Genomic DNA, 23,055 nt, shown 5'->3' with positions numbered 1-23,055 from the left:
GTTGTATTTGCATTGCCACTTTACCTCAGAAATGTGTTACTATGCAGCATGTATTACCGAGCATTGGGTGTGGTGTTTTCAGCTGTTGGACAAATAGTGTTTTCAGTGTTTCCATAAAACTTACATGATATGACAGTGTGGTTATGTTCATAGTTGTTATTGGATTCAACCCAGGTCGGTCTGTTCAACAAGCGCAAGCCAGGAACTGTTCACTGTGAGTTGCCTCTTTTGAATTTGTGGGCAGGGAGCAGTTAAGGTTAAATCCTGCAACAGTTAACAGTTATTTTGTGCTTTCCAACAATAAATATTTACATAAATGTATAGATAATATGCATGATTGTATTATCAGTTCATGCGTACAGTACCCTCCCATCCTAAAAAGCCACGGTTTGATTCCTGTCTTTATTCCACACGTGTAAAAGAGCGATCACATAAATGTCAATGAACATAGTTTCATTTAGTTTAGTGGTTTAAACATTATGCTGGGTTTTCATAAAATGTGTAAGGTCTAACCTGTCTGCATTCACAAATGAGGATAAGAGCAGTATCGGTTTTAAGTGGTTTAAATGCTCATACTGCGGGCTTTATTTAAATGGCATACATCTTGCCTGACGAAACAAACACTAAATACACAAACTGTCAATGTGTACAAAAAGAAGAACCAGAACATACAGAGGTAATGTTCAGCTTTCTATAGAAAACCTATTTGCGTATCTGTCACACATCTCCATTTCCAGCGACCATTTTGTGCAAATGCTGTAATTGGACCAGTGAAAGCAAGATGGAGAAGGTAATAGTCTGATTTGTGTGGGTGGGAGTGTGAAAAGCCTTTTCAAACCATTAACGCCATTTTCTCTCCTTTCACAGCCTTTAATAGCAATGCAGTGTGACACTGTCTCTTTCAGTGCAGGGTGCTTTGACTGTGGATCCGTCTCTCAAAGAAAAGGGTGAAATCAAGTTGGATGAAGATTAGTCAACCTGGCATTCCTCCCTTGAAGAAGTTTCATTAGAAGAGCACTCTCAGATAGGTATGGGCTGCTTTAGAAAGCAATACAAACACTCAGAGATGATCACAGTAAATTGATCGTAATGGATTCAGATTGAATATCCTCAGGAGTGATTTTAAAAAGCTGTCTAACTTGTGATGGTGGTAGTAAAGTGAATAAAGTTGCACATTATGTATCTATATTTATGCAGGGGGACACTATGACTATCAATTACCCCATTTGATTGTATTTGACTAAAAGGTGTCCACAAAAACATTCCTATCTGTGATGTAATGCAAAAATAATATGCTCTTTTTACCGGCAACCTGTATTTCAGTTTCCCTTTGAAAATGAAATCTCCAGCTCTCCTTGTAGTTGATTCATCTTTGTGTAAATGCATTTGTTAATATATTTAATTTCTCTCTTACTTCTCTCCACCTACAGTATAATCTATTTTCTTCTATTCCAAACTCTTTTCCCGTCTCCATCAGTCTTGCCTTTTTCTTTACAGTATACAGTATTTTTTCTTTAATATTCGGCCAAAAAAACCACCTTGGCTTTTTATCTTCCTCCCTTTTTAATCTTGGTGTCCCATATTTTGGTCTTTCCTTTTCTCCATCTCGTCCTAAGCCTCTTTCTCTGCCGTTCTAATTTTACTTTCCCTACATTTCCCGTTTCCAGAGTCCTGTCTTGAGGGCCCAAACCCCAGCTGCAATTCTGTCGGCTTTTCTATTGAATTTACTCTCCAAACATTTTCTTCATAGATTAACAGTCAAATGATAACATATATGGACTGCACACATGCAGCATTAAACAGCTTATTAAACATGTAGAAATGTTGCTGCTAAGGATTAAATGACCTTATCCAACCTTCACTTCACCACCTGTCCCCCTCACATCTCTACACACACACTCTCCATTTGTTCAGCTGTTGTGTCTCTGTCTGTCTGACTGCTTGGCTGACTTCATCTTTACTAATGAAGCATGTTAGTGAAAGAAACACTGCACTAATCCTGCCCTGGCTGCAGCACTTAGTAGAATTACACACACACAAATTAACAGACAAACCATCCAAAAGGCATTCAAATGTACTGTAGACAATGTTACATTGAGTCACATGAGAGCTGGTATGATGTTGGAGAAAGTGTGTGTCCAATTGGGATATTTAGTTGTTTAAAAACAAAATCAAAAAGTTAAAAGAAGCCATGTTGCATCAGCTGTCGATCTTTTCAAGACACATTTGAAGGCTTAAACACATTTTCATCATCAAGTATTTACAAATATTCTGAGATTTCCAGACCACTGGCTACAGTTGTCTGTTCCTCAAGACGGAGGATTTTGAAGAGCTAATCTGAGTCAAACACTCCACAGATCTTCTGATGCAATGCTGATGATATAGAGGAAATTCAAAGATAACAGTCTCTCTTATAGGCAAACAAAGAGGAACGTACACACAGAAAAGCAGATACGAGTATGATCACAAACCCACATAAATAATATGTTTACATGCACAATAGTTTTCTATACACAAATGTTTCACTGCTCAGGAACATCATTTGTTTTTTCAAAAGTCCTCTGCCAAGTGAAATGAGGATGGGCTTTGCAGAAGTTGCTGAAGCTAAAAGTTGAGTTTTTCAGGTGTCCGGCAAGACACTTCATTAGTTTTGCCAAAAATATATACTACTCAAACAATCTATGTGACAGCAATTATCAAAATATTCTTGTGAACACAGTGACGGACCAAAAGTGCAACTGTTGTTTAAATCTAAAGAGCCTCATGCGTCTTTTTAACAGACTCATTTGAAAAAAATATATATTCCATTAATTAAAAAATGTCTGTGAGATTGCATATATGCATTGGACACAGTCCAAATATAAATCATTTTGGGTTTTAAAGCAACATATTGGTAATTTTTGTCTATGGCTAATCAAAAATGTTCTCTTGATTCACTGTAAAAAGTTATTGTGCTCTTTCTCTTCTAAAGAGAGAATAAAGTCATAGCATGAGGTGAACTCTTAGTTAATATACTTGTGAAAGTGGCCTGTGTTGAAACAGTTTTTGATTATGAAACACATTTGGTGCCACTGGTCCTCTGTGAATGGTTGTGTGGCGAAAGCAATGTTTTAACAATGATAAAAACCATCCGCAGCTCAAACTGATCATTCACTGCCTAGTATTCAGAAAGAAAACTGCCTCTGGGTTTAGGATACTGATGCTTCTATTTGAAAAATCAGTAATACAAAATGCAATTATAGGGAGTAAAATGTTGAATTTTGGTTCTCTATTCTTCTTAAGAATTTATGCGAGTCAAATTGGCCAGTGTCAGCCCACACATGGTCTGAATCTGAAGCAGTCGCTGCGTGATTGTTTCTGACACTTCCCGACTGCGCCTCTCCTCCCACATCAGTGACGCCAAGGTCATGATGAGTCATCGAAAACAAAATGGATACAGGTGAGAAGAAACTGATGAATAATGCTATTTTTCTGAACCCCCACCATGAACTGTCACACACACAAATCCCCTTTAAAAAAAACAATTTCTGTCAAAGCCTTGCACTTTTATCTCAAATCCACAGAATTATTAAGTTCCCTCTCTTTCACCAGAGCTTCTGAAAGTGCATCCCTTTCAGCTGCAGAAACAACAAAATGAACTGCAAAATCCTAAAAAGGATCCGCACTTTCTTCTCTGTATTTTACACCTTAAAGCCTCTGGGGCTTCAGATGCCAGTTATAACAAAAGCTCCGAGATGACACATCGCGCTGTCAGTCAGGACTACACAGCGCTCTTCATGTAAAAGCAATTCTGCAGAGATTTGACCAAAAAAGCTGCATTTGAATCATCTTTAAATCTGACAGTGTGCATGTTTTGTTCACAGGTTTTAGTAATCTGAGGTTAGATGCTAAACTGTGATAGCAAGGTGCCACATCTGCTGTGACACACACACAGACACACACACGCACACTTTACATACTGAGCCACAAAACTCTACAAAGAACCTTTAGGCTGTCTGAGGATGTGTATCATCCTTAATATCCTTATGTGTGTGACTGTGTGCGGGTGTGTGTGTGATCCATGGTTTGTCTGAGGGCTGGTAGACAGGGCCGCGGTCATAAATCCGCCCAGCCGTAACCACGGTGATTTGCAGGTTCAGAGAAACCATAAACATCAGCACTGAGCGGCCCGCTGCCCTCAGAGGAGGCTGAATTAAGTGGTGAGTGTGTAGCTGTGTGTGTTTGGGAGTGCCAAGTGTGTGTTTGTGCCTCCCTGGTTTGAATGAGTGTCTATGAGTTTGCTCAAGGGCATCCCGTGCTGGGGATGAGAGCCCAGTGCGGTGATTGGCCGGGCTCTGAGGGGTCATTAATCTAAGCTGCTCCATTGGCTGTGACGGCAGAGGGGAGGGGTTAGTGCAGCTGGACAGTTAGCCGCTGTCAGCTTTCTAACCGGCTACATTCTTCAATGTTAGATGGAGTGCGCAGAGGTTCACTGGGGCCACACTACATTTCTGTCCTGTGCCGTTTAGTTTCTCATCTTTTATATAAAGGCGGCAAAGTCTCTCGATTTATTTACTTGTTGGGGTTTAGAGGCAATTATTTAAACCGTGCCTTTAACCTTGTTGTCTCTTTTGATAATCCTGATCACACCAGCATCAGCATTACAGCAACAATAAACTAGTGTGTGAATCCTAGGTAACATGTTCAATGGTACCTTTAATGCATTTGAAATGATCAAATGCATCACAGTAGAATCATTGCATAGTGTGTTTTGTAGACGGCATAGTATTCCCTGTCCTTTTCGTAAGGTACATTCAAGCTTTTTCAAATAATCAATGTGCCTAAGTCGCTAGTGCCGTTTCCAACAAATACAGAGGGACCCAAAATGTGTGTCGAAGAAGGATATAAAATAGTAGGTCGTAAATGAATACAATTGAGAACATAAGAGAACTACAAGGAAGAAATAGTGAGCAAAAACCAACATAAGGGATATCTGAAAAAGTATTAAAACAACATGATGGTTCCAAAGGTGCATCGAAGGAAAGAAGCTGCCGGCAGGACGATGACGAAGAGAGAGGGCTGTTGGGAGGGTCTAGTATTCTTTCCACTTTAATTATATTTTTATCTTCCTTCTGCCTCTCTCATATCCTTCTCTTAATCATTTTTATTTTTCCCCCTCCAATCCCTTCCTCTTTTATAGGAGGAAGGATGGACAGTCCAATCTCCGACAAGATTGTTTTTGGTTCCAGTAGGATCCTACAGTGGCTATATGGTGACATTTTACAGCTGCTGCATTCTTGTTGAAATGAAAGAATATAATTCAACTTATATTACAGCCAACTACTGCTGGACAGTGCTCTACAGACAATTCAGGACAAGTCCATGACATGTTGATAGAGAACAGAGGAGACACACACGTATTTCTTGTATGGTTTGACCACAAAATTGCTCTGAATCTGTCCACTGGAACAGTGTACCACATACTATAACAGGAGAAGGAGATCATCTGTGGCTACAAGTTGGAATCGGATTGATCCAGACTGAAGGCTTCATGTAAAATCAATCCACAAAACAGCTTTGAGATGGTGTGTGTGGCCAGTGATGGTGACATCGATCCACTATGGGAAAAACACTCCAAATAGCTTGCTGAAACTTCAATGTCTGGGATAAAAGTCCCTGTCGCCTTCAAGTGGATTCATAAACGGAACAAGATTATAGAAAGAGGAGCTGCGTACAGGGGAACAGTTCCTCTCAAAAAGCATTTAGATGATGTTCCTCTAACGATGAATCACACAATACTATCGATGTATTGGTTTTTTCTTGTATAAAAGATCAAACACACAATACAAATACATTCTAGGTAGAGCAAGATGTGATTCCTACATCCTTCTGCATTGGGTTTATTGAAATTCTTGGGTACAAATTGGTGCCAAGTGATCTTTGCAAAAGCCTGGGCCATCTGTTGAACATCTGGACTGAATGAAGAACACAGTTTTGCAAAGACTTCAGATCAATTCAGGAGGGACTGACAACTGTAGAAACTGCTGAAGGCGACTTTTGAAAAGGCTGCTGGGCAAAGTGCAGACGCCTCTAACCAAAGAGTAGCTGCTGCCTGAACAGAGCCAAGTTTTAATTCCCTCTCTTTGGGAATTTGTACATGCCTTGAATGCTATTTAAGGAACTGAGTTGTTCCTTTTTAGATGAGAAGCTGGCTAAGATCCTTTACAGAACTCTATGAGATCGAGGGAAATCACAACCATTGGACACTTTCCAAACTCAGTGTTACGCTCAAAGCCAAACCTGCTTCGAGAAAGTAGAACTAGGCAGCCCACTAGCACTGCCAATAAAATGTCCTTGTGTATTGACAGAATATAAAATACATTTTTGCCATCCCTGTTTTATTGAGGAGACCTCTTCACCTAATGGGCACAACTATCTCTATGCAATGAAAAGCTTCAAACTGCAGCCAGGCTGAGTCATCACAAGCTACATTATCATTTGTATTGAACAAAGTAATATCATTCAATGGGCTGTTTGTGTGATTTATTCGCAAAACAAAAACCAAGTCACCATTCAGTGCGTATACAATGTACTTTTATGTGCATTTTAAAAATGGTGCGTACAGGATGTCCTTGCCTTTGAATGTTCTGATGACCTTATGAATTCAAAACATTCTCATGTCCAGTTCTCTATTTATTAATTGAAATAAGTCCACTAGCTATAAGGAATCTTACTTGAAAAAGGCTTTACTTCTTCTATGAATACCTTTAACCTGTGTGACACTTAAACAGTGAGGGAAGAGAATACTTCATTTCATTAAAAATACTTTGAGGCTATTGAACTACAATTGAAATTACCTTTGAAACACATACTAGGTCAGTTAAATGGCCCTCAGATGAGAGTAGGGGGAAAGGTAAAGAAAAGAAATGCAAAGGATTATGATGTTATAAGATTGACCCATTTAATTAAAGAACACTTCAAAATAGTGCAATAACATGTACATGGATGCAGACACACAACAAAGCCCTGATGACCAGATCAAAAATAGTCCTTGTCTGTCTGTGCACCCTATGATCTATGTGACTTTTCCTAGAATGAACCAGAAAACATACAAAACTCAGACATTAAAATATTGTATAAAATAAAAATGACCAACAATAAAATGGACACTGCGGTGGGTAAGAGTCAACAGCATCAACAAAGCAGACAACACAAACAATATAAACTCCACACTAGGGCTGCTCAATTAAATCGTATTTTAATCGCAATAACGATTTTGGCTTGCAACGGTTATGAAAACAACATAATCTAAATAAAACGATTTTCAATTGAATTATACTTAAAGTTCAGGGTAATCAACTGTTAAAAACATACTACACATTTTTCTTTTCAATAAATTGATGTTTTCAAAGTAAATGGATAATCGTTTTTAATAATCGTGATATCAATTATTGGCCCAAATAATCGAGATTATGATTTTTGCCATAATCGAGCAGGCCTACTCCACACTGCAGCACACTATCCAAGTAGAAAGCAGCAGCAGTTCCTGAACACAGTGACATTTGTTTGTACTCACCTGTCTGAACCATAGACTGTATATATAAACTGAACACCATTCTGCCAGTTTTAGGCACTGAAGTCCTCCACAACCTGCTTCAGGTTTAACATCTCCACTCTCAATCCATGATATATCCAGTCCACCAAAAACTCCATTGTCCCACTGCACTCCTCAAAGTATTCCAACATTTTGAACACTGCGCTAACAGACAGCAGAAAGGCTTCACACACCTCACGGTACAACTTGTTTTTTAGTGAAAGCAGGAGCCACATGGAAGATCTACCATTTTAGCATTTAGCGTGTTAGCCAGATCCAGCATGCACCTGTTAATCATGTGACCTCATGGGTGTGTTTGATTTGTGTCACTCAGTATGCTGGCTTGGTGGTGCAGCAAACCAGTGATCAATTAGGATGGATACTGTATGTTGTACAATCTTGCTAAACAAAACGGCTAACCTTGTCTATTGATGCAACTTGAAAAGTAGCAAAGCAATTAAAAAAACTCAAATAAAAGATAAATTGTTTATTTTTTAAGAAATACTTGTAAAAGTATAAATACACAAAAGGGTGTATAGCTCAATGAGTTAGTGTAGTTTGAGAATTACATTCTTGCACTGACAGCAATAAACACTGATTATAAAATAAGAGCAGAAAACCCCATTTTCTTTCACTCAGCAGCCTGCATGTGCGCTACGTTCACATCTCAAATACAGACTCCTTTAATACTGTGATCTCTTAAGTCTGCAGGGAGAACATGAGTTGTCAGCTCAGACATGGAATTATACCATAATGACATAATTAACACATGTTTACACATAAAGGCTTTACACTATATCACATATTGCAAAAAAAACGTTGATTTCCTATATACTTTTTTAACAAGTATCGTTTTAACACAACCCTAATCTTGTTTTATGCAGGCTACAATGTTTGTCGATATTGTGACACTGACTCAGACGTTTCTTACTATTGTGCAGGGTGGCTTTCAAAAGAAAAAAATTGTATTCTTCAATTGGATGATTACAGGTTACAATTTCTGAACAAAAAGAATAAACCGTTTTTTACCCAATCATTTCAACCAGTCAGTAGCCTCAAATATAGTATGAAAGATGGCAGGAGGTCCTTAAGGAATGTTGTCTAACATCTAGCAATAATACAATAATCCCCTTAGTCTGCAGGGAGAGCTTGGATTAGAGGAGGGAAGAGAGGAAGAGAGAGAAACAGCCACACAGGAAGAAACCGTGAGAGAAGAGAGAAAGAAAAGTGAGAGGAGTGAAAGGGAGGAGAGGAGGAAGAGTGTGAAAATAAGGTATAGAAAAAGGTGTAAAGCTAAGAGAACAACAGAGGAGGCTAAAAAAAGAAGCAGGATGAGGCAAAGAAAGAAAATAAGCAGGATATTCCCCCTGAAGTATGTGCGTGTCTCCTGAGAGGATCAGCGATCAGAGACCAGTGACCTTGTGGTCGTCTGTCAGCCCTCTGACTCTGCTGGAGGCCGGATATCTCTCCAGGGAGGAACACACTGACACACACACATCACATTGTAGAGAATACTGAGGAGAACATATGTCTTGCCACATTTCCACTCACACATCTAAACAAAGCAACGACAGGAAATAACTTGCTGCACACAAAAAGCTGTGATTTCACCTTAAATGGAGCGAGGAAGGTGCCAGATTACATCATGAAGGCTTTTACAGTAAACAGCATTTTCTGTTTTTCTCATATTTTGTCTACTGTCTGACTTTGACATATCACAGAATGTCATGCTCACATAAAACAGTGAGTATACTGTGCAGACTCATAAAGGGTTAACTAACCCAAAATATGTAAAAAAAAAAACCTGCTTGATAAATAATTCTTCAGGTATAATTTTGAGAAATGTGTCAGAGCTTTCAGCCACACATCAGCGCACAGGGTTAAAACAAATCTCTCTGGACAAATCATACAAAAACGATGTCAGAAACAGTGTGAACAATTATCATTCTACTTTCTAACAAGGAAAAGGTCCTTTCAACAAATTGTTGGCAACGTGTTCTCCATTTGAATCGCTCCACAAGGCACCTACTCCTATGAAACAGCACTGCATGATAACACTGGAAAGGGCTATAATAATGGAACGATTTTTCTCTCCTATGATTACACTGTCTTTATTCTCAGGACACAAGGCTGGGGCTTGTCACAAACAAAATGATGTGAGATCATTTGGACCTTCCATCTTTTCAGTGTGGGTAAAAATGCTCTACAATTATTGTAATGTTCATTGGGGATCATATGGACAGATGAGGATGGTTTAATCCTGGCTCAGGCAACGGCTGACCACTTGCCTTTATTTCATACATCGCCTTATTAAGATCTATATTCTCAGAGGACAGAGCTGCCATAAGGAGGGTCCATTAGAGGATGGAACAATCATAGATATCACAGAAGTAATGTTGGGTAGTGCTATAATATGTCAGATCAGAGATGGAAGGATGGAAGGCCAAACATGCTGCATCACTTTGATGAGATAAATGTATCTTTTATGCACTAATGCAGTCAATAGCAAGGAAAAAAGCTATGTAAATATAACTGCAGTATGACAGAAAACAAGCTCCAACCTTGAGTTATGTGCATATGTTTGTTTGTCATTTAAAATGTATCACAAAAAAACATTATATAAAAAATGTTATAACACATTATTTGTACTTCAATTGGATAGCATACTGTATACATGTCTAATACAAGGATATAGCCCTGTAGCAGCTTCTTTACATGAAGTGTCAATGAAGAGTGTGTGTGTGTGTGTGTGTGTGTGTGTGTGTGTGAGTGTGTATGTGTGTGTGTGTGTAATGTTTTGCTTATCAGCAATTTTAAAATGATGACGGTAGCAATATGCTTGACTTTATTTAATATCGCAAATCCCATTACAATATTGATAATAGCAGTATTTTAGTCCATTGCCAGTTTTTCTTTGGCTTTCAGATCAAAGCCCATTCGCTACTACTTGATATATTAACAACACGTACAAATTGGTCAACAATATCGTTTTATTTTGTAAAAAGAAAATATTATCTGTTGATTTTATTTTTTCATGTGATTCATTTACAGCAGGAGAAATCTAAAATACCACGATCACTATCATTTGATGTAGGTAGATAGCTGCATTTTCACGTGGCAACATACATGTTAAACAGCTATCCCAGTATTATACAATCCACGTTTACTGAGTAAATGAGGGTCAATGGCACTGATCTCTGTGTCAATCAAACCTGCTGGAAACCAGGTTGATCCTGTTTGTCCTCTTCATCACTTTGCCCTCCAGCCAGTGAAGATCTGCTTCTCGCCCCTTCTCCACTCCGCTCCCTTTTCCATCCTCTTCCTCCTGAGAATCCTATGTCCTCACCTCTTACTCTTAAAACCCTCCTACTGATGGAGGACATACTGTGACATCTTTTGTATTCCAGGGTGTTTATTGGGAAGACCGCACAGTGAAAGGATCAAATCTCACACAGAGTGAAGAAGTGGGAGAGACCAGAGGTGTCATCACCAGCTGCCCCCCCGACCGGGTTCAACCCTCAAAGCCTTTCAGAATCCCTGACACAACCCACTCGGTGTGTAGTGAGAAAAAAATATCATTACATTATGCATACTATAAATAGAGCACATTGATCAGATAAAAACTGCAAATGTGTCCATTTTATTCCTGCATATATGCTAATACTATTTGCATTCTTAGTGAATTCTGCACTCACACATGCAGATGGCTGTAGCACTTCTGAGGTTTCTGTGGTTCTCTCTCTGAAACATGGCTAAAGTCGGAGGCAGCAGTAATTAACAGTTTACATCCGGAAACCCAAATGAGAAATCTCACCTCATGCAGGAACCAAACACATTTTCCACTCTTGCTTCATGGGGATTCACCAGATGTTGGCCTAGTTAGCATGCTTGGTGCCAACAGTTAAAATACCAAGATCTGACGATTTAGACAAGCTGTGTCAGGACAGACTTGATGTTGTTGAATGAGCTAATCTGACTGAGTGATTATAAATCCACCGGATAGGAAAACAAATTAAATGCCTGATTCTGATCTGTTTATACCGGCATGCTTTATAGTATTTATTTGGACTACATGTTACTTATATGTTTGTTGTGACAGATTATCAGATACAAATGTTTATGTCTCACATTTAAGCTTTACACAAGCATTGTATTGCATTGTTGGTTAAACAGAAGAGTAAATCCAAACACTGCATGGTGGACGTCATAGAGGAGAGAATGGAGGAAGTTGTGGATGAATTGAAGGAGGGGCACATACGTAGGAGAATGGAGGAAGCAGTAGAGATTGACTTGAAACCGTAAACACAAATTCTGTGATAAAATTATTTCTCGAGTCATTCCCATTGACAAAATCGGTTTTGTAAGATCCAGACAAATTGCAGACAAAAGGAGAAAACAGATTAACATAATGCATCACGACAATTGACAGTTTAACCAACAATTTCAGTGACTCTCAAAACTATTTTATGTTTTGTCCATATGGAATTGATTATGTTTCCTAATAAAAGGAATAAAAAGGAAACAGCCAATTTTAATTACAAACCAAAACATATGATTATTTAAATGTCAGCACTCTTGCGGCATTGTGACGTGTGTCATTGCTCTGAAATGACTCACATAGTGTGGGTTTGTGATCAAAATAAAGCACGTCTCTCTCCCTAATGCAGCTCCTGGACGTCATCAGAGTCAGAAAAGTATCACAATAGGTTAAACCTGGCATGCTATTTTGAGATAAAGACAAACTGTAAACACATTACCTTGGAAACAAGCTCCTGGCGACGCATGTGTTTCTGTTTGCTGCGATGTCGATGTTAATTTCCACCTTGGGCTGCAGGATTAGTCAAATCAACACTTATTGAAGAGTTGTGCAACAAAACTCCCTCTTGAATTTCAAGAAGCTTTTGGTGGATTCTTAATTCCAGGAAAAATAATCAGGTTTATACGTTTGTAGTTTATTTGACCTGCAGAAACATTTAAATAATATACCAAATATGCATGCTTACAAACATGTTTATTTTTCTTTTATAAACAGTCATTTAGTATTGTAGAAAAGGTGAAGACCAATCAAGTCAGCCCAGTAGTGTAGCTAAACGATCAATATGATCTTTCACACTGCCCTCCTGTAAGTGCTGGAAAAAATATAAAAGTAATTTACTTGAGTACTAATACCACACTGTAAAAATAAATAAAAGTACTGCATCATGAATGATACTTAAGTCAAAGTATTTAAGTATAAATTAAGGAAATGTACTTTGAGTATTCAGAGTAAAAGTACAGGGAAATATTTTTTACCAAAAAACATAGGCAATACATTTTGAACCCACTCTGAGTTTAGATACTAACATATAATGTTGGATGGTTTAATCTGTACCAAATAATTATATTTTATTAAGTCAAAATTTGAATTTATAAAGTAACTAGTAAATCCATCTGTAAAATAAATATAGTGGAGTAAAAAGTAAAAAATGTGCTTCTGAAATGTATATGTATAATATGTACTTAAGTAGTCAAATTGAGTAAATGTTCTTAGTTACTGTCCACCACTGCCTCGTGTTCATTTCTCCATATAGCACATCTGTCTGATCGGGTAGAGAGACCCAGCTCCACCCCTTTAACTCTCCTCCAAACGTCTTCGGCGTCATTCTTAACAACTTGTTTCTCTACAATTTTCTCACACGGGTTTTATTGCCATTTTCTCGCTCCTTCACTCCCTGCATCTTCCCCTCCCTCTCCTCTTCGCCTCTGCCGCTCTGTCTCTCTTTCGCTCTCTGACCCAGAGGGCCGTGTTTCGCCGAAATCCAATCCTCTCTTTTTTTTTTTAAACCTGGTGTTCTATTTCATTCCCATTTTGTCACACTGCAGTGCACACACAATACTCGCTCCGCCCTCATTTCAAGCCTTTCTCCCCGTCTCCACAAAAACACACATTCACAGAAGAGTGCACACACAGATATCCTCCATACATCTGCACAACTGCATAAACACAAAGGTGGGTAAAAAGCAGATACAGGGAGAAATGCTTAATTAAGCCATCCATCACATTTGATGCTCTTGGTTGCATTCATGCACAACCGCACACAAACATCTTACACACTCCCTCGCGCTTCTGTGGCTATCCATCACAGCTTCACGGACTCCACTCTACCTCAACTCACAACCAATCACAGAGGTTAGAGACTAACAGAGCTTGAGAATTGTGTGTGTGTGTGTGTGTGTGTGTGTGTGTGTGTGTGTGTGTGTGTGTGTGTGTGTGTGTGTGTGTGTGTGTGTGTGTGTGTGTGAGAGAGAAGCACAATTTGCTTTGGGAAAAGACAGTGAGGGGTTTCACGCCTGTAAGGCCCGTTTAAGCAGAATTGAGTGAGTGGCAGATCAAGCAGAGTGAACTTTGATTCGTATTGTTTACTGTCGATCAAACGTGACTAATGCTAGTGTGTGGTCTTGCTTGCACACACACACACACACACACACACACACACACACACACACACACACACACACACACACACACACACACACACACACACACACACACACACACACACACACACACACACACACACACACACACACACACACACACACACACACACACACACACACACACACACACACACACACACACATTCTTAACTCTGATAATAGATGCTGAACTGAAATCTATTAAGAAGGGAGACCACCTGACTCGAAGGATGCAAGTAAAAGACAAAAAATGACAGCAATAATGACTTTAATTTCATCTTTATTTTGAATAAATATGGTCCAAAAATACATGTAGTTAACAGAATAACCATGAAACAAACATTCAATCCTAAATGTATTTCATCAAATTTGATATTGTTCTTCACAAGCTTTTAACACAAAATAACTTTTAAGATAAGTAAGAAGATAAATACGATTTCTACACTATTTTACGAAATGTATAAGATATCTGTAGTGAGACTAACATTAGGATAATTCAGAGGTATCAAAGGTTATTACTTGATGTTCAATTAATATTATGTAATGTTACTGCTGCTCCATTTTGCTGTCAGGAGAAGAACGGGCTTTACATTTCAGTATTAGTGTTCCTATAAGCAAACCACTTCAGTCAGTTATGCAGTTTTCACTTCTGTTGTACCATCTAATGCAAATGGTGGCATACTGTAACTGCTTGTTTTAATCTTTGGTCTCCAAGCTAAGGTGCTTCATTAAAAAAACGATGGTGTCAGCGTCAGAGCCTGACTTTTTGCAGCGGTAATAATTGTTCCTGTTATTTGAAGCCCCAGTGAATCTGCCTTTCATGCCAACATCATCTTCATCTGAGGCTTACAGTGCTCACACAGTCCTCTGTTGTTAGGGTCTCTATGTGTGTATCCTACTTCCTTTCACTGTTGTTTGAGGAACAGAGCGGCTCCAGTCTGAATCCACTGGTTGGGGTTCACTCCACAGGGGAGGCAGATGTGTGTGACCACCTTCACCCTCTCTGAGCTCGTGTACAGAGGCAGCCAGATGCTCTCCTCTGAAGCAGCCGAGTCAGCAGCAGAGCTCTGGGACCAAACACAGAACACAACAATTAATGACTGTATGCAAAATGACGGAAAATGCAAGTAGTTAACATGTATTAAACTGATGTGTTACACACACTAACTGAAGTGGCACATTCTTGGATTTCACTTTTCTGAAGCCACTTGAGGTGAGGTAAGGCGAGGTGAGGAGGTCAGCACATTTCCCCAAAAGTGGGCATAGAGAAGCTGCTTTGTTTAACCCAAAAAAAAAATCACTATTCTGATCATGCTATCAAGTGTCCAAAATAATGTGTCAAATGTTGCCTGAAATAATGTAACAGAAAATGTGGTCGGTAAACATTAGGCTTTCCGCCAACTAAAACAAGACCACCCATTTGTCCTGTCTATTTAAAGACTATCAGCCTTCCCTCTACAGCTGGAGCCTAATGGTGCCCATTATTAACACATATTTATATAACTAGTAGACATAAGTATCTAAATATATATAACGATATACAGTATATTTCAAAACTCATATTTTAAGTCTAATTAAAAAATATATATTTTTGTTATTATCATCAGAAAAACCAGAAAGCTGAACATTATAGATGGCTTCAACCCGAATCAATGAATGTATCTCCAAAGATTCCCTGTAAGAGCACACATGTTTGGTATTCTGCCATGGACAACTGCTTCATCCTGAATACGTCTTATTTAATCATGACTTTCATATTAAATAGATAAACCGCCCTTTAGCATTCACACAAAGTCTATATGTTGTTGCATGACCGATCAGACTGTAGAACAGAACCACATATTTGGTTCTTTAGATTAAGTCATCATCCCATTTCCATGTTTCAAACACCTTTGAATGTCAAAGGTTAAAATATGTTGCTGTTGCTTTAAATTCTTATATACTGTATGGCACATATTTTGACAGTATTTACCGGATATGTATATTTCTTGTAAACATATTTCTTTTATCTGATTTTATAATAGTTATTTTAAATCGTTGTTAGAATTGGTTTCTCCCTTTTTACAACTTAACTCCCCCTACGATATTGATGTATAAACCATTATACACCAAAGCAAACTCCGTGTGTGTGTAAACATACTTGGCAATAAACATGATCTGATCCTGATTGAAAGACAAACACACACCTGTGCCACCCAGGCCATGTAGCAGGGCGGGACCGCGGACACACTGGGAGAGTCGTGTTGATTCTCACAGAGATGAACACCGTCAAAACTACAACCCTCCAACTGGAGACCCCCGACCTGGAAGAGGAGTACAAGAGGAGGCATGAGGCGCAAGGAGAGGCAGAGGAACACATGAACACAGCAATTGAACAAAGTGATTGTAAAATGAGCAGAGAAGAAAGGAAAGAGAGGAAGGATTATAAGCAGCATATTAAACTATGAATGACATAGCAAAAAGTCTGGTGAGATGTAAAGAGATACACAAATAAAAAAGAAGAATGCTTGTTACTACATGTACAGCTTGAGAGAAAAGATGAACTAGCATGTTGTACACACTGTACATGAGTGTTTATATGAGTGAATTCAGCACAGTGACTCAGGGACTTTCCACAGAAGAGCAGACTATAAAGGGAACTCTGGCGTCAAGTCAGACATGCACAGACAACTACTAGATCACCATAACCTGGGCAAGGATAAGCAAGAGAGTGAGCGAGAGACTAATCCCAGAAAAGCAGCATTGTGTGTGTGTGGGTGGGTGAGTGTGTGTGTGTGTGGGTGGGTGGGTGAGTGTGTGTGTGTGTGGGTGGGTGGGTGAGTGTGTGTGTGTGTGTGAGTGTGCTTGTGCGTAAGAGAGCTCATTGCTTTACAACAATTATCCCCTTTCACTTTCCCTGTCAGATGTCTGAGTATTCCTCTTCCCTCCCTGCAGCTGCAGTCTCCTTTTAACCACCCCGAAACCCTTCCCTTCTCTCTTTGTATATGTTCACTAAGTGCACGTCACGCCATGCCAATTCTCATTGGCAACAATAAAAAAGGACATCTAGAAAAAGAGTATTTAAATTGTAGACAATACAATTATATCCCCGTTAAATCAGAGCATGCAAATGTAAAACTGAGAGTTGTTCAAAGTGAACACTCGCTCTTTTTATTGTATGACTTGGTGTCCATTAAATCCATGAAGAGAGCATATTACACCAGGGTCTCTAATGGATTTGCAGCAGTCGTACTCACTTGCTTCTCTCCTTTAGGTGCATTTGTATTCTATTCTTGCAGTCTACCACTTAATTTCTTTCCAATTATCACTGAAAAGAGTCTTCCTCCTCCAAGTGTTGTTATGTTGTGTGTGCCTGCTGTCTGCATGCATGATCTGTAGGAGAGTGTGAGCTTGTCGTACCTTGACTTGCAGCTTGGCGTGTGCAATTGGACTCCTCCATGACGACACAAACACTAAACTATCCATAGAGCAACCCATGGATCTAAAACCACAACAAAGAAAAGATGGTATTAACTTCAGCACTGATTATTTTTCACACAAATCGACTAGCATTCAGTGTCACCTGGCAGTTTCCTGTCTCAAAGCGTTGAGGAAGGTGTCAGGGTGGAAGAGCTCGGAGAGATCCAGGGCGTCTGATAGAAGAGCCTGTCTGCCTGCACGCTCCACCCAGCTCTGGATACACAGAATACAACACACATGAATGAACCAAAAACCTAGCAAATAATACACAGTAACACATCAATCAGGCATGACATTGTATTTGTCTCACAGAAGGGAGCCAAAACATTCAGCAGATCAATACAAGATAACATTTTCTTCAGTTCAATTAGTGGCATTTGACACAGATAGAACCGGCTCTCAAAACTTGAAATATTCGTTCTAAATCTTCGCCCTCTCATGACCACAATAGTTTATAACAATTCAGAAAGTACATTTTGAGAGGGAACATCGATCTGTGAGTGGAAAGATCATCATATTCCTATTTGAGTCAGTGTGTGTTTGTTAATGAGAGATAAACAGGGTTACAAAGAGGCACACACACACACACACACACACACACACACACACACACACACACACACACACACACACACACACACACACACACACACACACACACACACACACACACACACACACACACACACACACACACACACACACACACCACACACACACACACACACACACACACACACACACACACACACACACACACACACACACACACACACAAAGACAACACATGCAGTATGAATCTGTGTGATGTGTGTACAGTGTGTACAGTCTTCCTTATACAACACATCTGCTCTGATAGTGTAAGCAGCCTCCTTCTGTGTCACTGCAAAAACGAGTTATTGTCAAAGGCCTAGCTCAGGACTGATACCATATCTAACACAACAATCGTCTTTTGTACGCTTTCCTTTTTTGGGGGGGGGGAAATGTTACTGAGATGCAAAATAGCTGATCTCATTGTCCTTACCAGCGAGCTTATCTTGATATAAATAAGCCTGAATGGCTTTAGTGGTCAGATTTAAGCCTTGAGAGTTGACATAATATTTCCGTTTTGATCTATTCTGGGCCATTTATTTGCATTGTATTTAACAGTAGGCGTGTTTCTCTGTCACACCGTAACGACTCAAGGATTTTGGAGGACAGCTTCAGAGAAATGCTGACAAATAGAGGCAGAAGTAGAGACACACATCTGATCCAATCTTTATTATAAATGTATTCCCTTGTAGCACAGCATCAGTCTTCACTGTCTTACGAGATAAATTGGGATGAGCATTATGTCAAAAAAATGCATAAATGCAAGTTCATACTGATTCACAGTCACGCACACAGAGAGGCAGACATGCTCAGAGTATTTTGGGTATTAATAAGACAGCCAGGCAGCGTGTCCTGCTATGCATAGCATTTGTGTGCATATTCTTTATGTGTGTGTGTGTGTGAGCAGTTCAGTGTTTTCAAGGTCGGCCTGCTCATTTGGGGTGCTCTGCTGCGCTGTTAGCTCTTTATTCTTCTGCAGCTCCACACAGCCTTTATTAGGCTGATTAGCTAACAGGACGCAGACACACTGCTAACAGAGATATCACTCAGTGCTGATGGGCAGGCATAGACAGCTAAGGACAGTGCAGCCTCCAGATAGATACACAGGGAGACAGATGGAGAGCAGGTAGACAGAAAGAAAGGAGAGATGGCAGGCAGACACACAAACAGATGGGGAGGCAGACCGACACACGCAGGCAGCGATGCTCGCCCACATGAATAACGAAGTGCATCAAATTCACATGAAATAAATAATTTCTGAGCATGTGTGTTTTCTAGTCTGCCAGAACATATTGAAGTAGGCGTACAGTCAGACAGTTGAGAGGAGTTTCAGCCAGAACCAGGGCAAACACTTCACCGGACCTCATGCTTCTATATAATGATCCGATTTAGTTTTTGAATGAAACACCAGAAAACAGGTTTATCTGAGGTGAAAATATATATTTTTTACAATTTTGTGACTACAGACCCCTTGTGTAATATGAATCACAAATGGCTCCTGGTAGGGTATTAATGCATGATGGATTTAAATACATGTCTTAATCAGTGTACTAATGCTGATTAAAACACTGGTATGCCTCTTGAGTTTAATTCCTGTGAGAGAACAGAGGGTTGCCAGGGGCTGTTGGGTTTTTAATAAGGAGTTAGGTCGCCAGAAACATATCAGGACTACCAGTTATCGCTCACAAATGTTACCACAAGTCCTCTGATAGAAGCAAGCCTGTGTGACTTTCAGCTGCTGAATGACACTCAACTTAACCATGACTAGGATCACATGATGATTAATGATTATATGACATTTTTCCCCATAATAGTGTCTTCTAAGGTTCCATCAAAAATAAAATGCACTGTACCATTACAACTCAGAGAAAGGGAGAGATGAGAGTACAGTTTGTTTTGTTACCTGTATGGCGAGAGCCCGGGTTACTACAGCTCGGAGGTACTGCATTGGCTCTTCTGGTCCCTCCCATTTAGTCTGCCATGTTAAAGGACACTGAAACAGAGGTAAAGGGATAAAGAAGAAGAATGTTTATTCAAAGCCATAATGATAAAACGCAAAACATGATGTCAGCAAAATAGTCAACCATATTAGCTGTGGACTCTCAGTAAGCCTGCAGTGCTTCGGTCCTGCTGCTGTGTTGTTGACTGAACGTGCCTCTTCACCACTTACTGAACGCTGCTGACAACCCAAAGAGCCTCAACAGCAGGACTGCAGACTCACTGAGCTTTGTTGGAGATATTCTTCCAGGAGAAGTAGCTAATGTGTGCAGAAAGAGTCACTTGATTTGTTTTGTGCCTGTTATTTTAATTAGGTTGCTAGTGCAGTGTTAGAAGTCACTTAGTTGTGATGCTTCCTGATGGCATAAACCACAAACAGTGCTAAATAAAGTCTCCAAATCTCAGTGAGATTATGTCTCCCTCTTTCTCTATCACTATAGGGCTGCCACTGTTGCTAAAATGTCCTCGATAAACCTGACGACACTGGACCCTGCGGGGTCACCTAACACATTTAAACATGTGGTTTAGCCGCTAAAGCTCATACACACTCCCAGGCTGGACTGCCACTGTGCTCTGGCAAACAAAATGTCTATTTCTTCTGTGGTGTGAGAGGCGAGATCTCTTTTTCATCTCCCTGGGTAAAGGGTTAGAGGTGGCAGATATGCAGATGAATAAATATTGTAAGTGCTTGTTTTACTGTATACATATTCGGCTTATCACAAAATAAATGCTTATACAAAACTTCAGTGACTAAAGACTGAGATGCAAACACAGAAGTGGTTTTCGGTCTGGCTCATCATGTTAGTACAGTACGTGGTACAATTCCTTTAAATCATTAAGTCTGTTTACCCATTGTCTCACACAGGAACTGTTTTAAAAGAACATTGTAAAATCTTAAAGTACAGTGCCTCACTGATTTGGCAAAACAAACCTCCACAGAAAAAAACAATTACTTGTTTTTTCGAGGCAGCATTGTTCATTTTATAAAACAGAACCCAAAGCAATGTTTTAAAGTGCAGCAAAATGTTTGGATGAGGAAGGATGGGCTAATGTACGAGACTACAGTCAATGTCCTTTACAATAACAACCATCTTTACACATGCTTACTAAGTAGTTTTAACCTTGAACAAAGAGGGGGCAGTTTACAAAACACTCATTTGTGTTGTTTTGAAATGCTCAAAGAATTCATCATCCTATTTGTGTGTAGGTGGCAAAAGAAAACATTTCCCCAGGAGACAAGCGTTAACTCAGAAACAGGTTAGAGATTATTAAACAGAGATCAAAGAACATACTCTCTTCACGCATTAGCACACATCCTCACAGTGGGATATTAAGGATTACAAATTCGATGTTATTCAAGCTTGAAAATTCATAATGGAACTAAAAGGGTCCTTGCATGTCTCTCAGCTGCAAGTCAACTGTTCAGTGACTCTCCTGCTGTGTGTGTGTGTGTGTGTGTGTGTGTGTGTGTGTGTGTGTGTGTGTGTGTGTGTGTGTGTGTGTGTGTGTGTGTGTTGTGTGTGTGTGTGTGTGTGTGTGTGTGTGTGTGTGTGTGTGTGTGGTGTGTGTGTGTGTGTGTGTGTGTGTGTGTGTGTGTGTGTGTGTGTGTGTGTGTGTGTCTAACTGATTTGAAATGTGTGGGCAGATTAACGTTATATCAATGAAATTCGCTAATATTTGTTATACTTCTTTTGATCAATGTTAAGGATAATGGAAGACACATTTACTTCCAGAGATATTAACACCCACAAAAAGCTTATCTGAGTATAGATTAAACTTTTGTTTTAATATTAAGCAGCTTTTTGTGAAAATAAACATCTAAAGATCTGTTTTCAGACCAAATGATTGTTGACTTAAAAAAAACGAATGAAAAGACTAAGCAGGTGTGAGCTCTCTTTAGTTTGTAAGAAATGAAGAAATCAAGGAATACTTCCTGCATTCGCATAGCAGTTTGTTGCCTGAGCATTTCATTAATGCAAATCCAGTCTCAGAGGTAACTGCATTTTTAAAGTAGCTGGTGGGGCTTGCTGTCAAATACAAGTTTTAAATAAGAAGATTAATTTGATCAATTATTTGCTTGGACGTCACTTTGGTAATTACGTAAAAAAGTACGAATTGACATACCAATTATTACAACTAGCACTTAAAAGAATTACTGATCCTAGAGATGTTTGAACCTTTAATCAAAAAGCCATCTCTGCATCATGTCTCGATATTAATGATCTTTCCACTGACGAAAGGCAGTGCTGATATTTATTTCTCTTTTCAGCGCTGCTTACAACTTTCTTGTGATGCTTGGGTAGTTTCCAAGTATCTAATTATTTTTTACTGCACAGCTCAGGAGAGGGGCAATGGAGCTGAGCCCTCCAGAGATGTGCTTGCTATACTTTTACAATATTACACAACCCCAAATGGTCCGTTTTCCAAATAGATAAATCACTTCAGCAGCTCATCCTGTTCCTCTTCTGTGGCTGGAACTGGGCTAATCAGAGATGGTTGGTTAAAACGGACACTTAATACATAATGGAACATGGCTGGAGACCGCGATGTGCAGAGTCATTTTACTTCATGTTATTTCTGGTAAGACATCTAATGTAATGTAGACTGAGCAGTGACAACCATCTGTTAACACATGTAGAATTTAATGTAATTATTCTGAGGAAATGGACTTCATAAAGGCCAATGAATTAGTAGAAAAAAGAGGTATGTTTTTTATTGCAATATAACGGCATGGGATTAATGGTATTTAGCATACAGTAAAAAGATGGGATTCAGATTTATGAGACATAACTTAGCTCTCTTTTATTTTGTTTGCGAAGGTGTTATGGACCAGGATGTAATGTCATTATCTACAGAATCAATCTAGACTTTACAATTTAACTGCAGATTATGAAAGGTCATCAAATAAATTCTGCTCTGATAGATAATGGAGGATTATCATATAGCTCTGAGCTGTGCAGTACTGAGTGGTGACC

The 23,055-nt window shown here is 39.3% G+C and overlaps 1 protein-coding gene across 4 annotated transcripts in view; it reads right to left on the bottom strand.

The window, feature by feature from the left end:
• Window positions 1-14,283: 14,283 nt before the first annotated feature.
• Window positions 14,284-23,055, bottom strand: part of LOC117470345 (cytoplasmic dynein 2 heavy chain 1) — a 112,430-nt gene continuing 103,658 nt past the window's right edge. For all 4 annotated transcript variants that reach the window (XM_034115089.1, XM_034115092.1, XM_034115091.1 and 1 more), the window contains 5 exons: window positions 19,986-20,075; window positions 17,595-17,704; window positions 17,432-17,513; window positions 16,219-16,335; window positions 14,284-15,099 (listed from right to left, as the gene is read on the bottom strand). In XM_034115089.1, coding sequence (XP_033970980.1) covers window positions 14,938-15,099; window positions 16,219-16,335; window positions 17,432-17,513; window positions 17,595-17,704; window positions 19,986-20,075 — 561 coding nt within the window. In that variant the 3' untranslated portion in view covers window positions 14,284-14,937. The remainder of the gene's footprint in view (window positions 15,100-16,218; window positions 16,336-17,431; window positions 17,514-17,594; window positions 17,705-19,985; window positions 20,076-23,055) is intronic.

The sequence above is a fragment of the Trematomus bernacchii genome, unplaced genomic scaffold (genome assembly GCF_902827165.1).
Source record: "Trematomus bernacchii unplaced genomic scaffold, fTreBer1.1, whole genome shotgun sequence".
Lineage (NCBI taxonomy): Eukaryota > Metazoa > Chordata > Actinopteri > Perciformes > Nototheniidae > Trematomus > Trematomus bernacchii.
The sequence above is the reverse complement of the archived record's forward strand: the minus strand, read 5'-3'. Positions and strand labels throughout refer to the sequence as shown.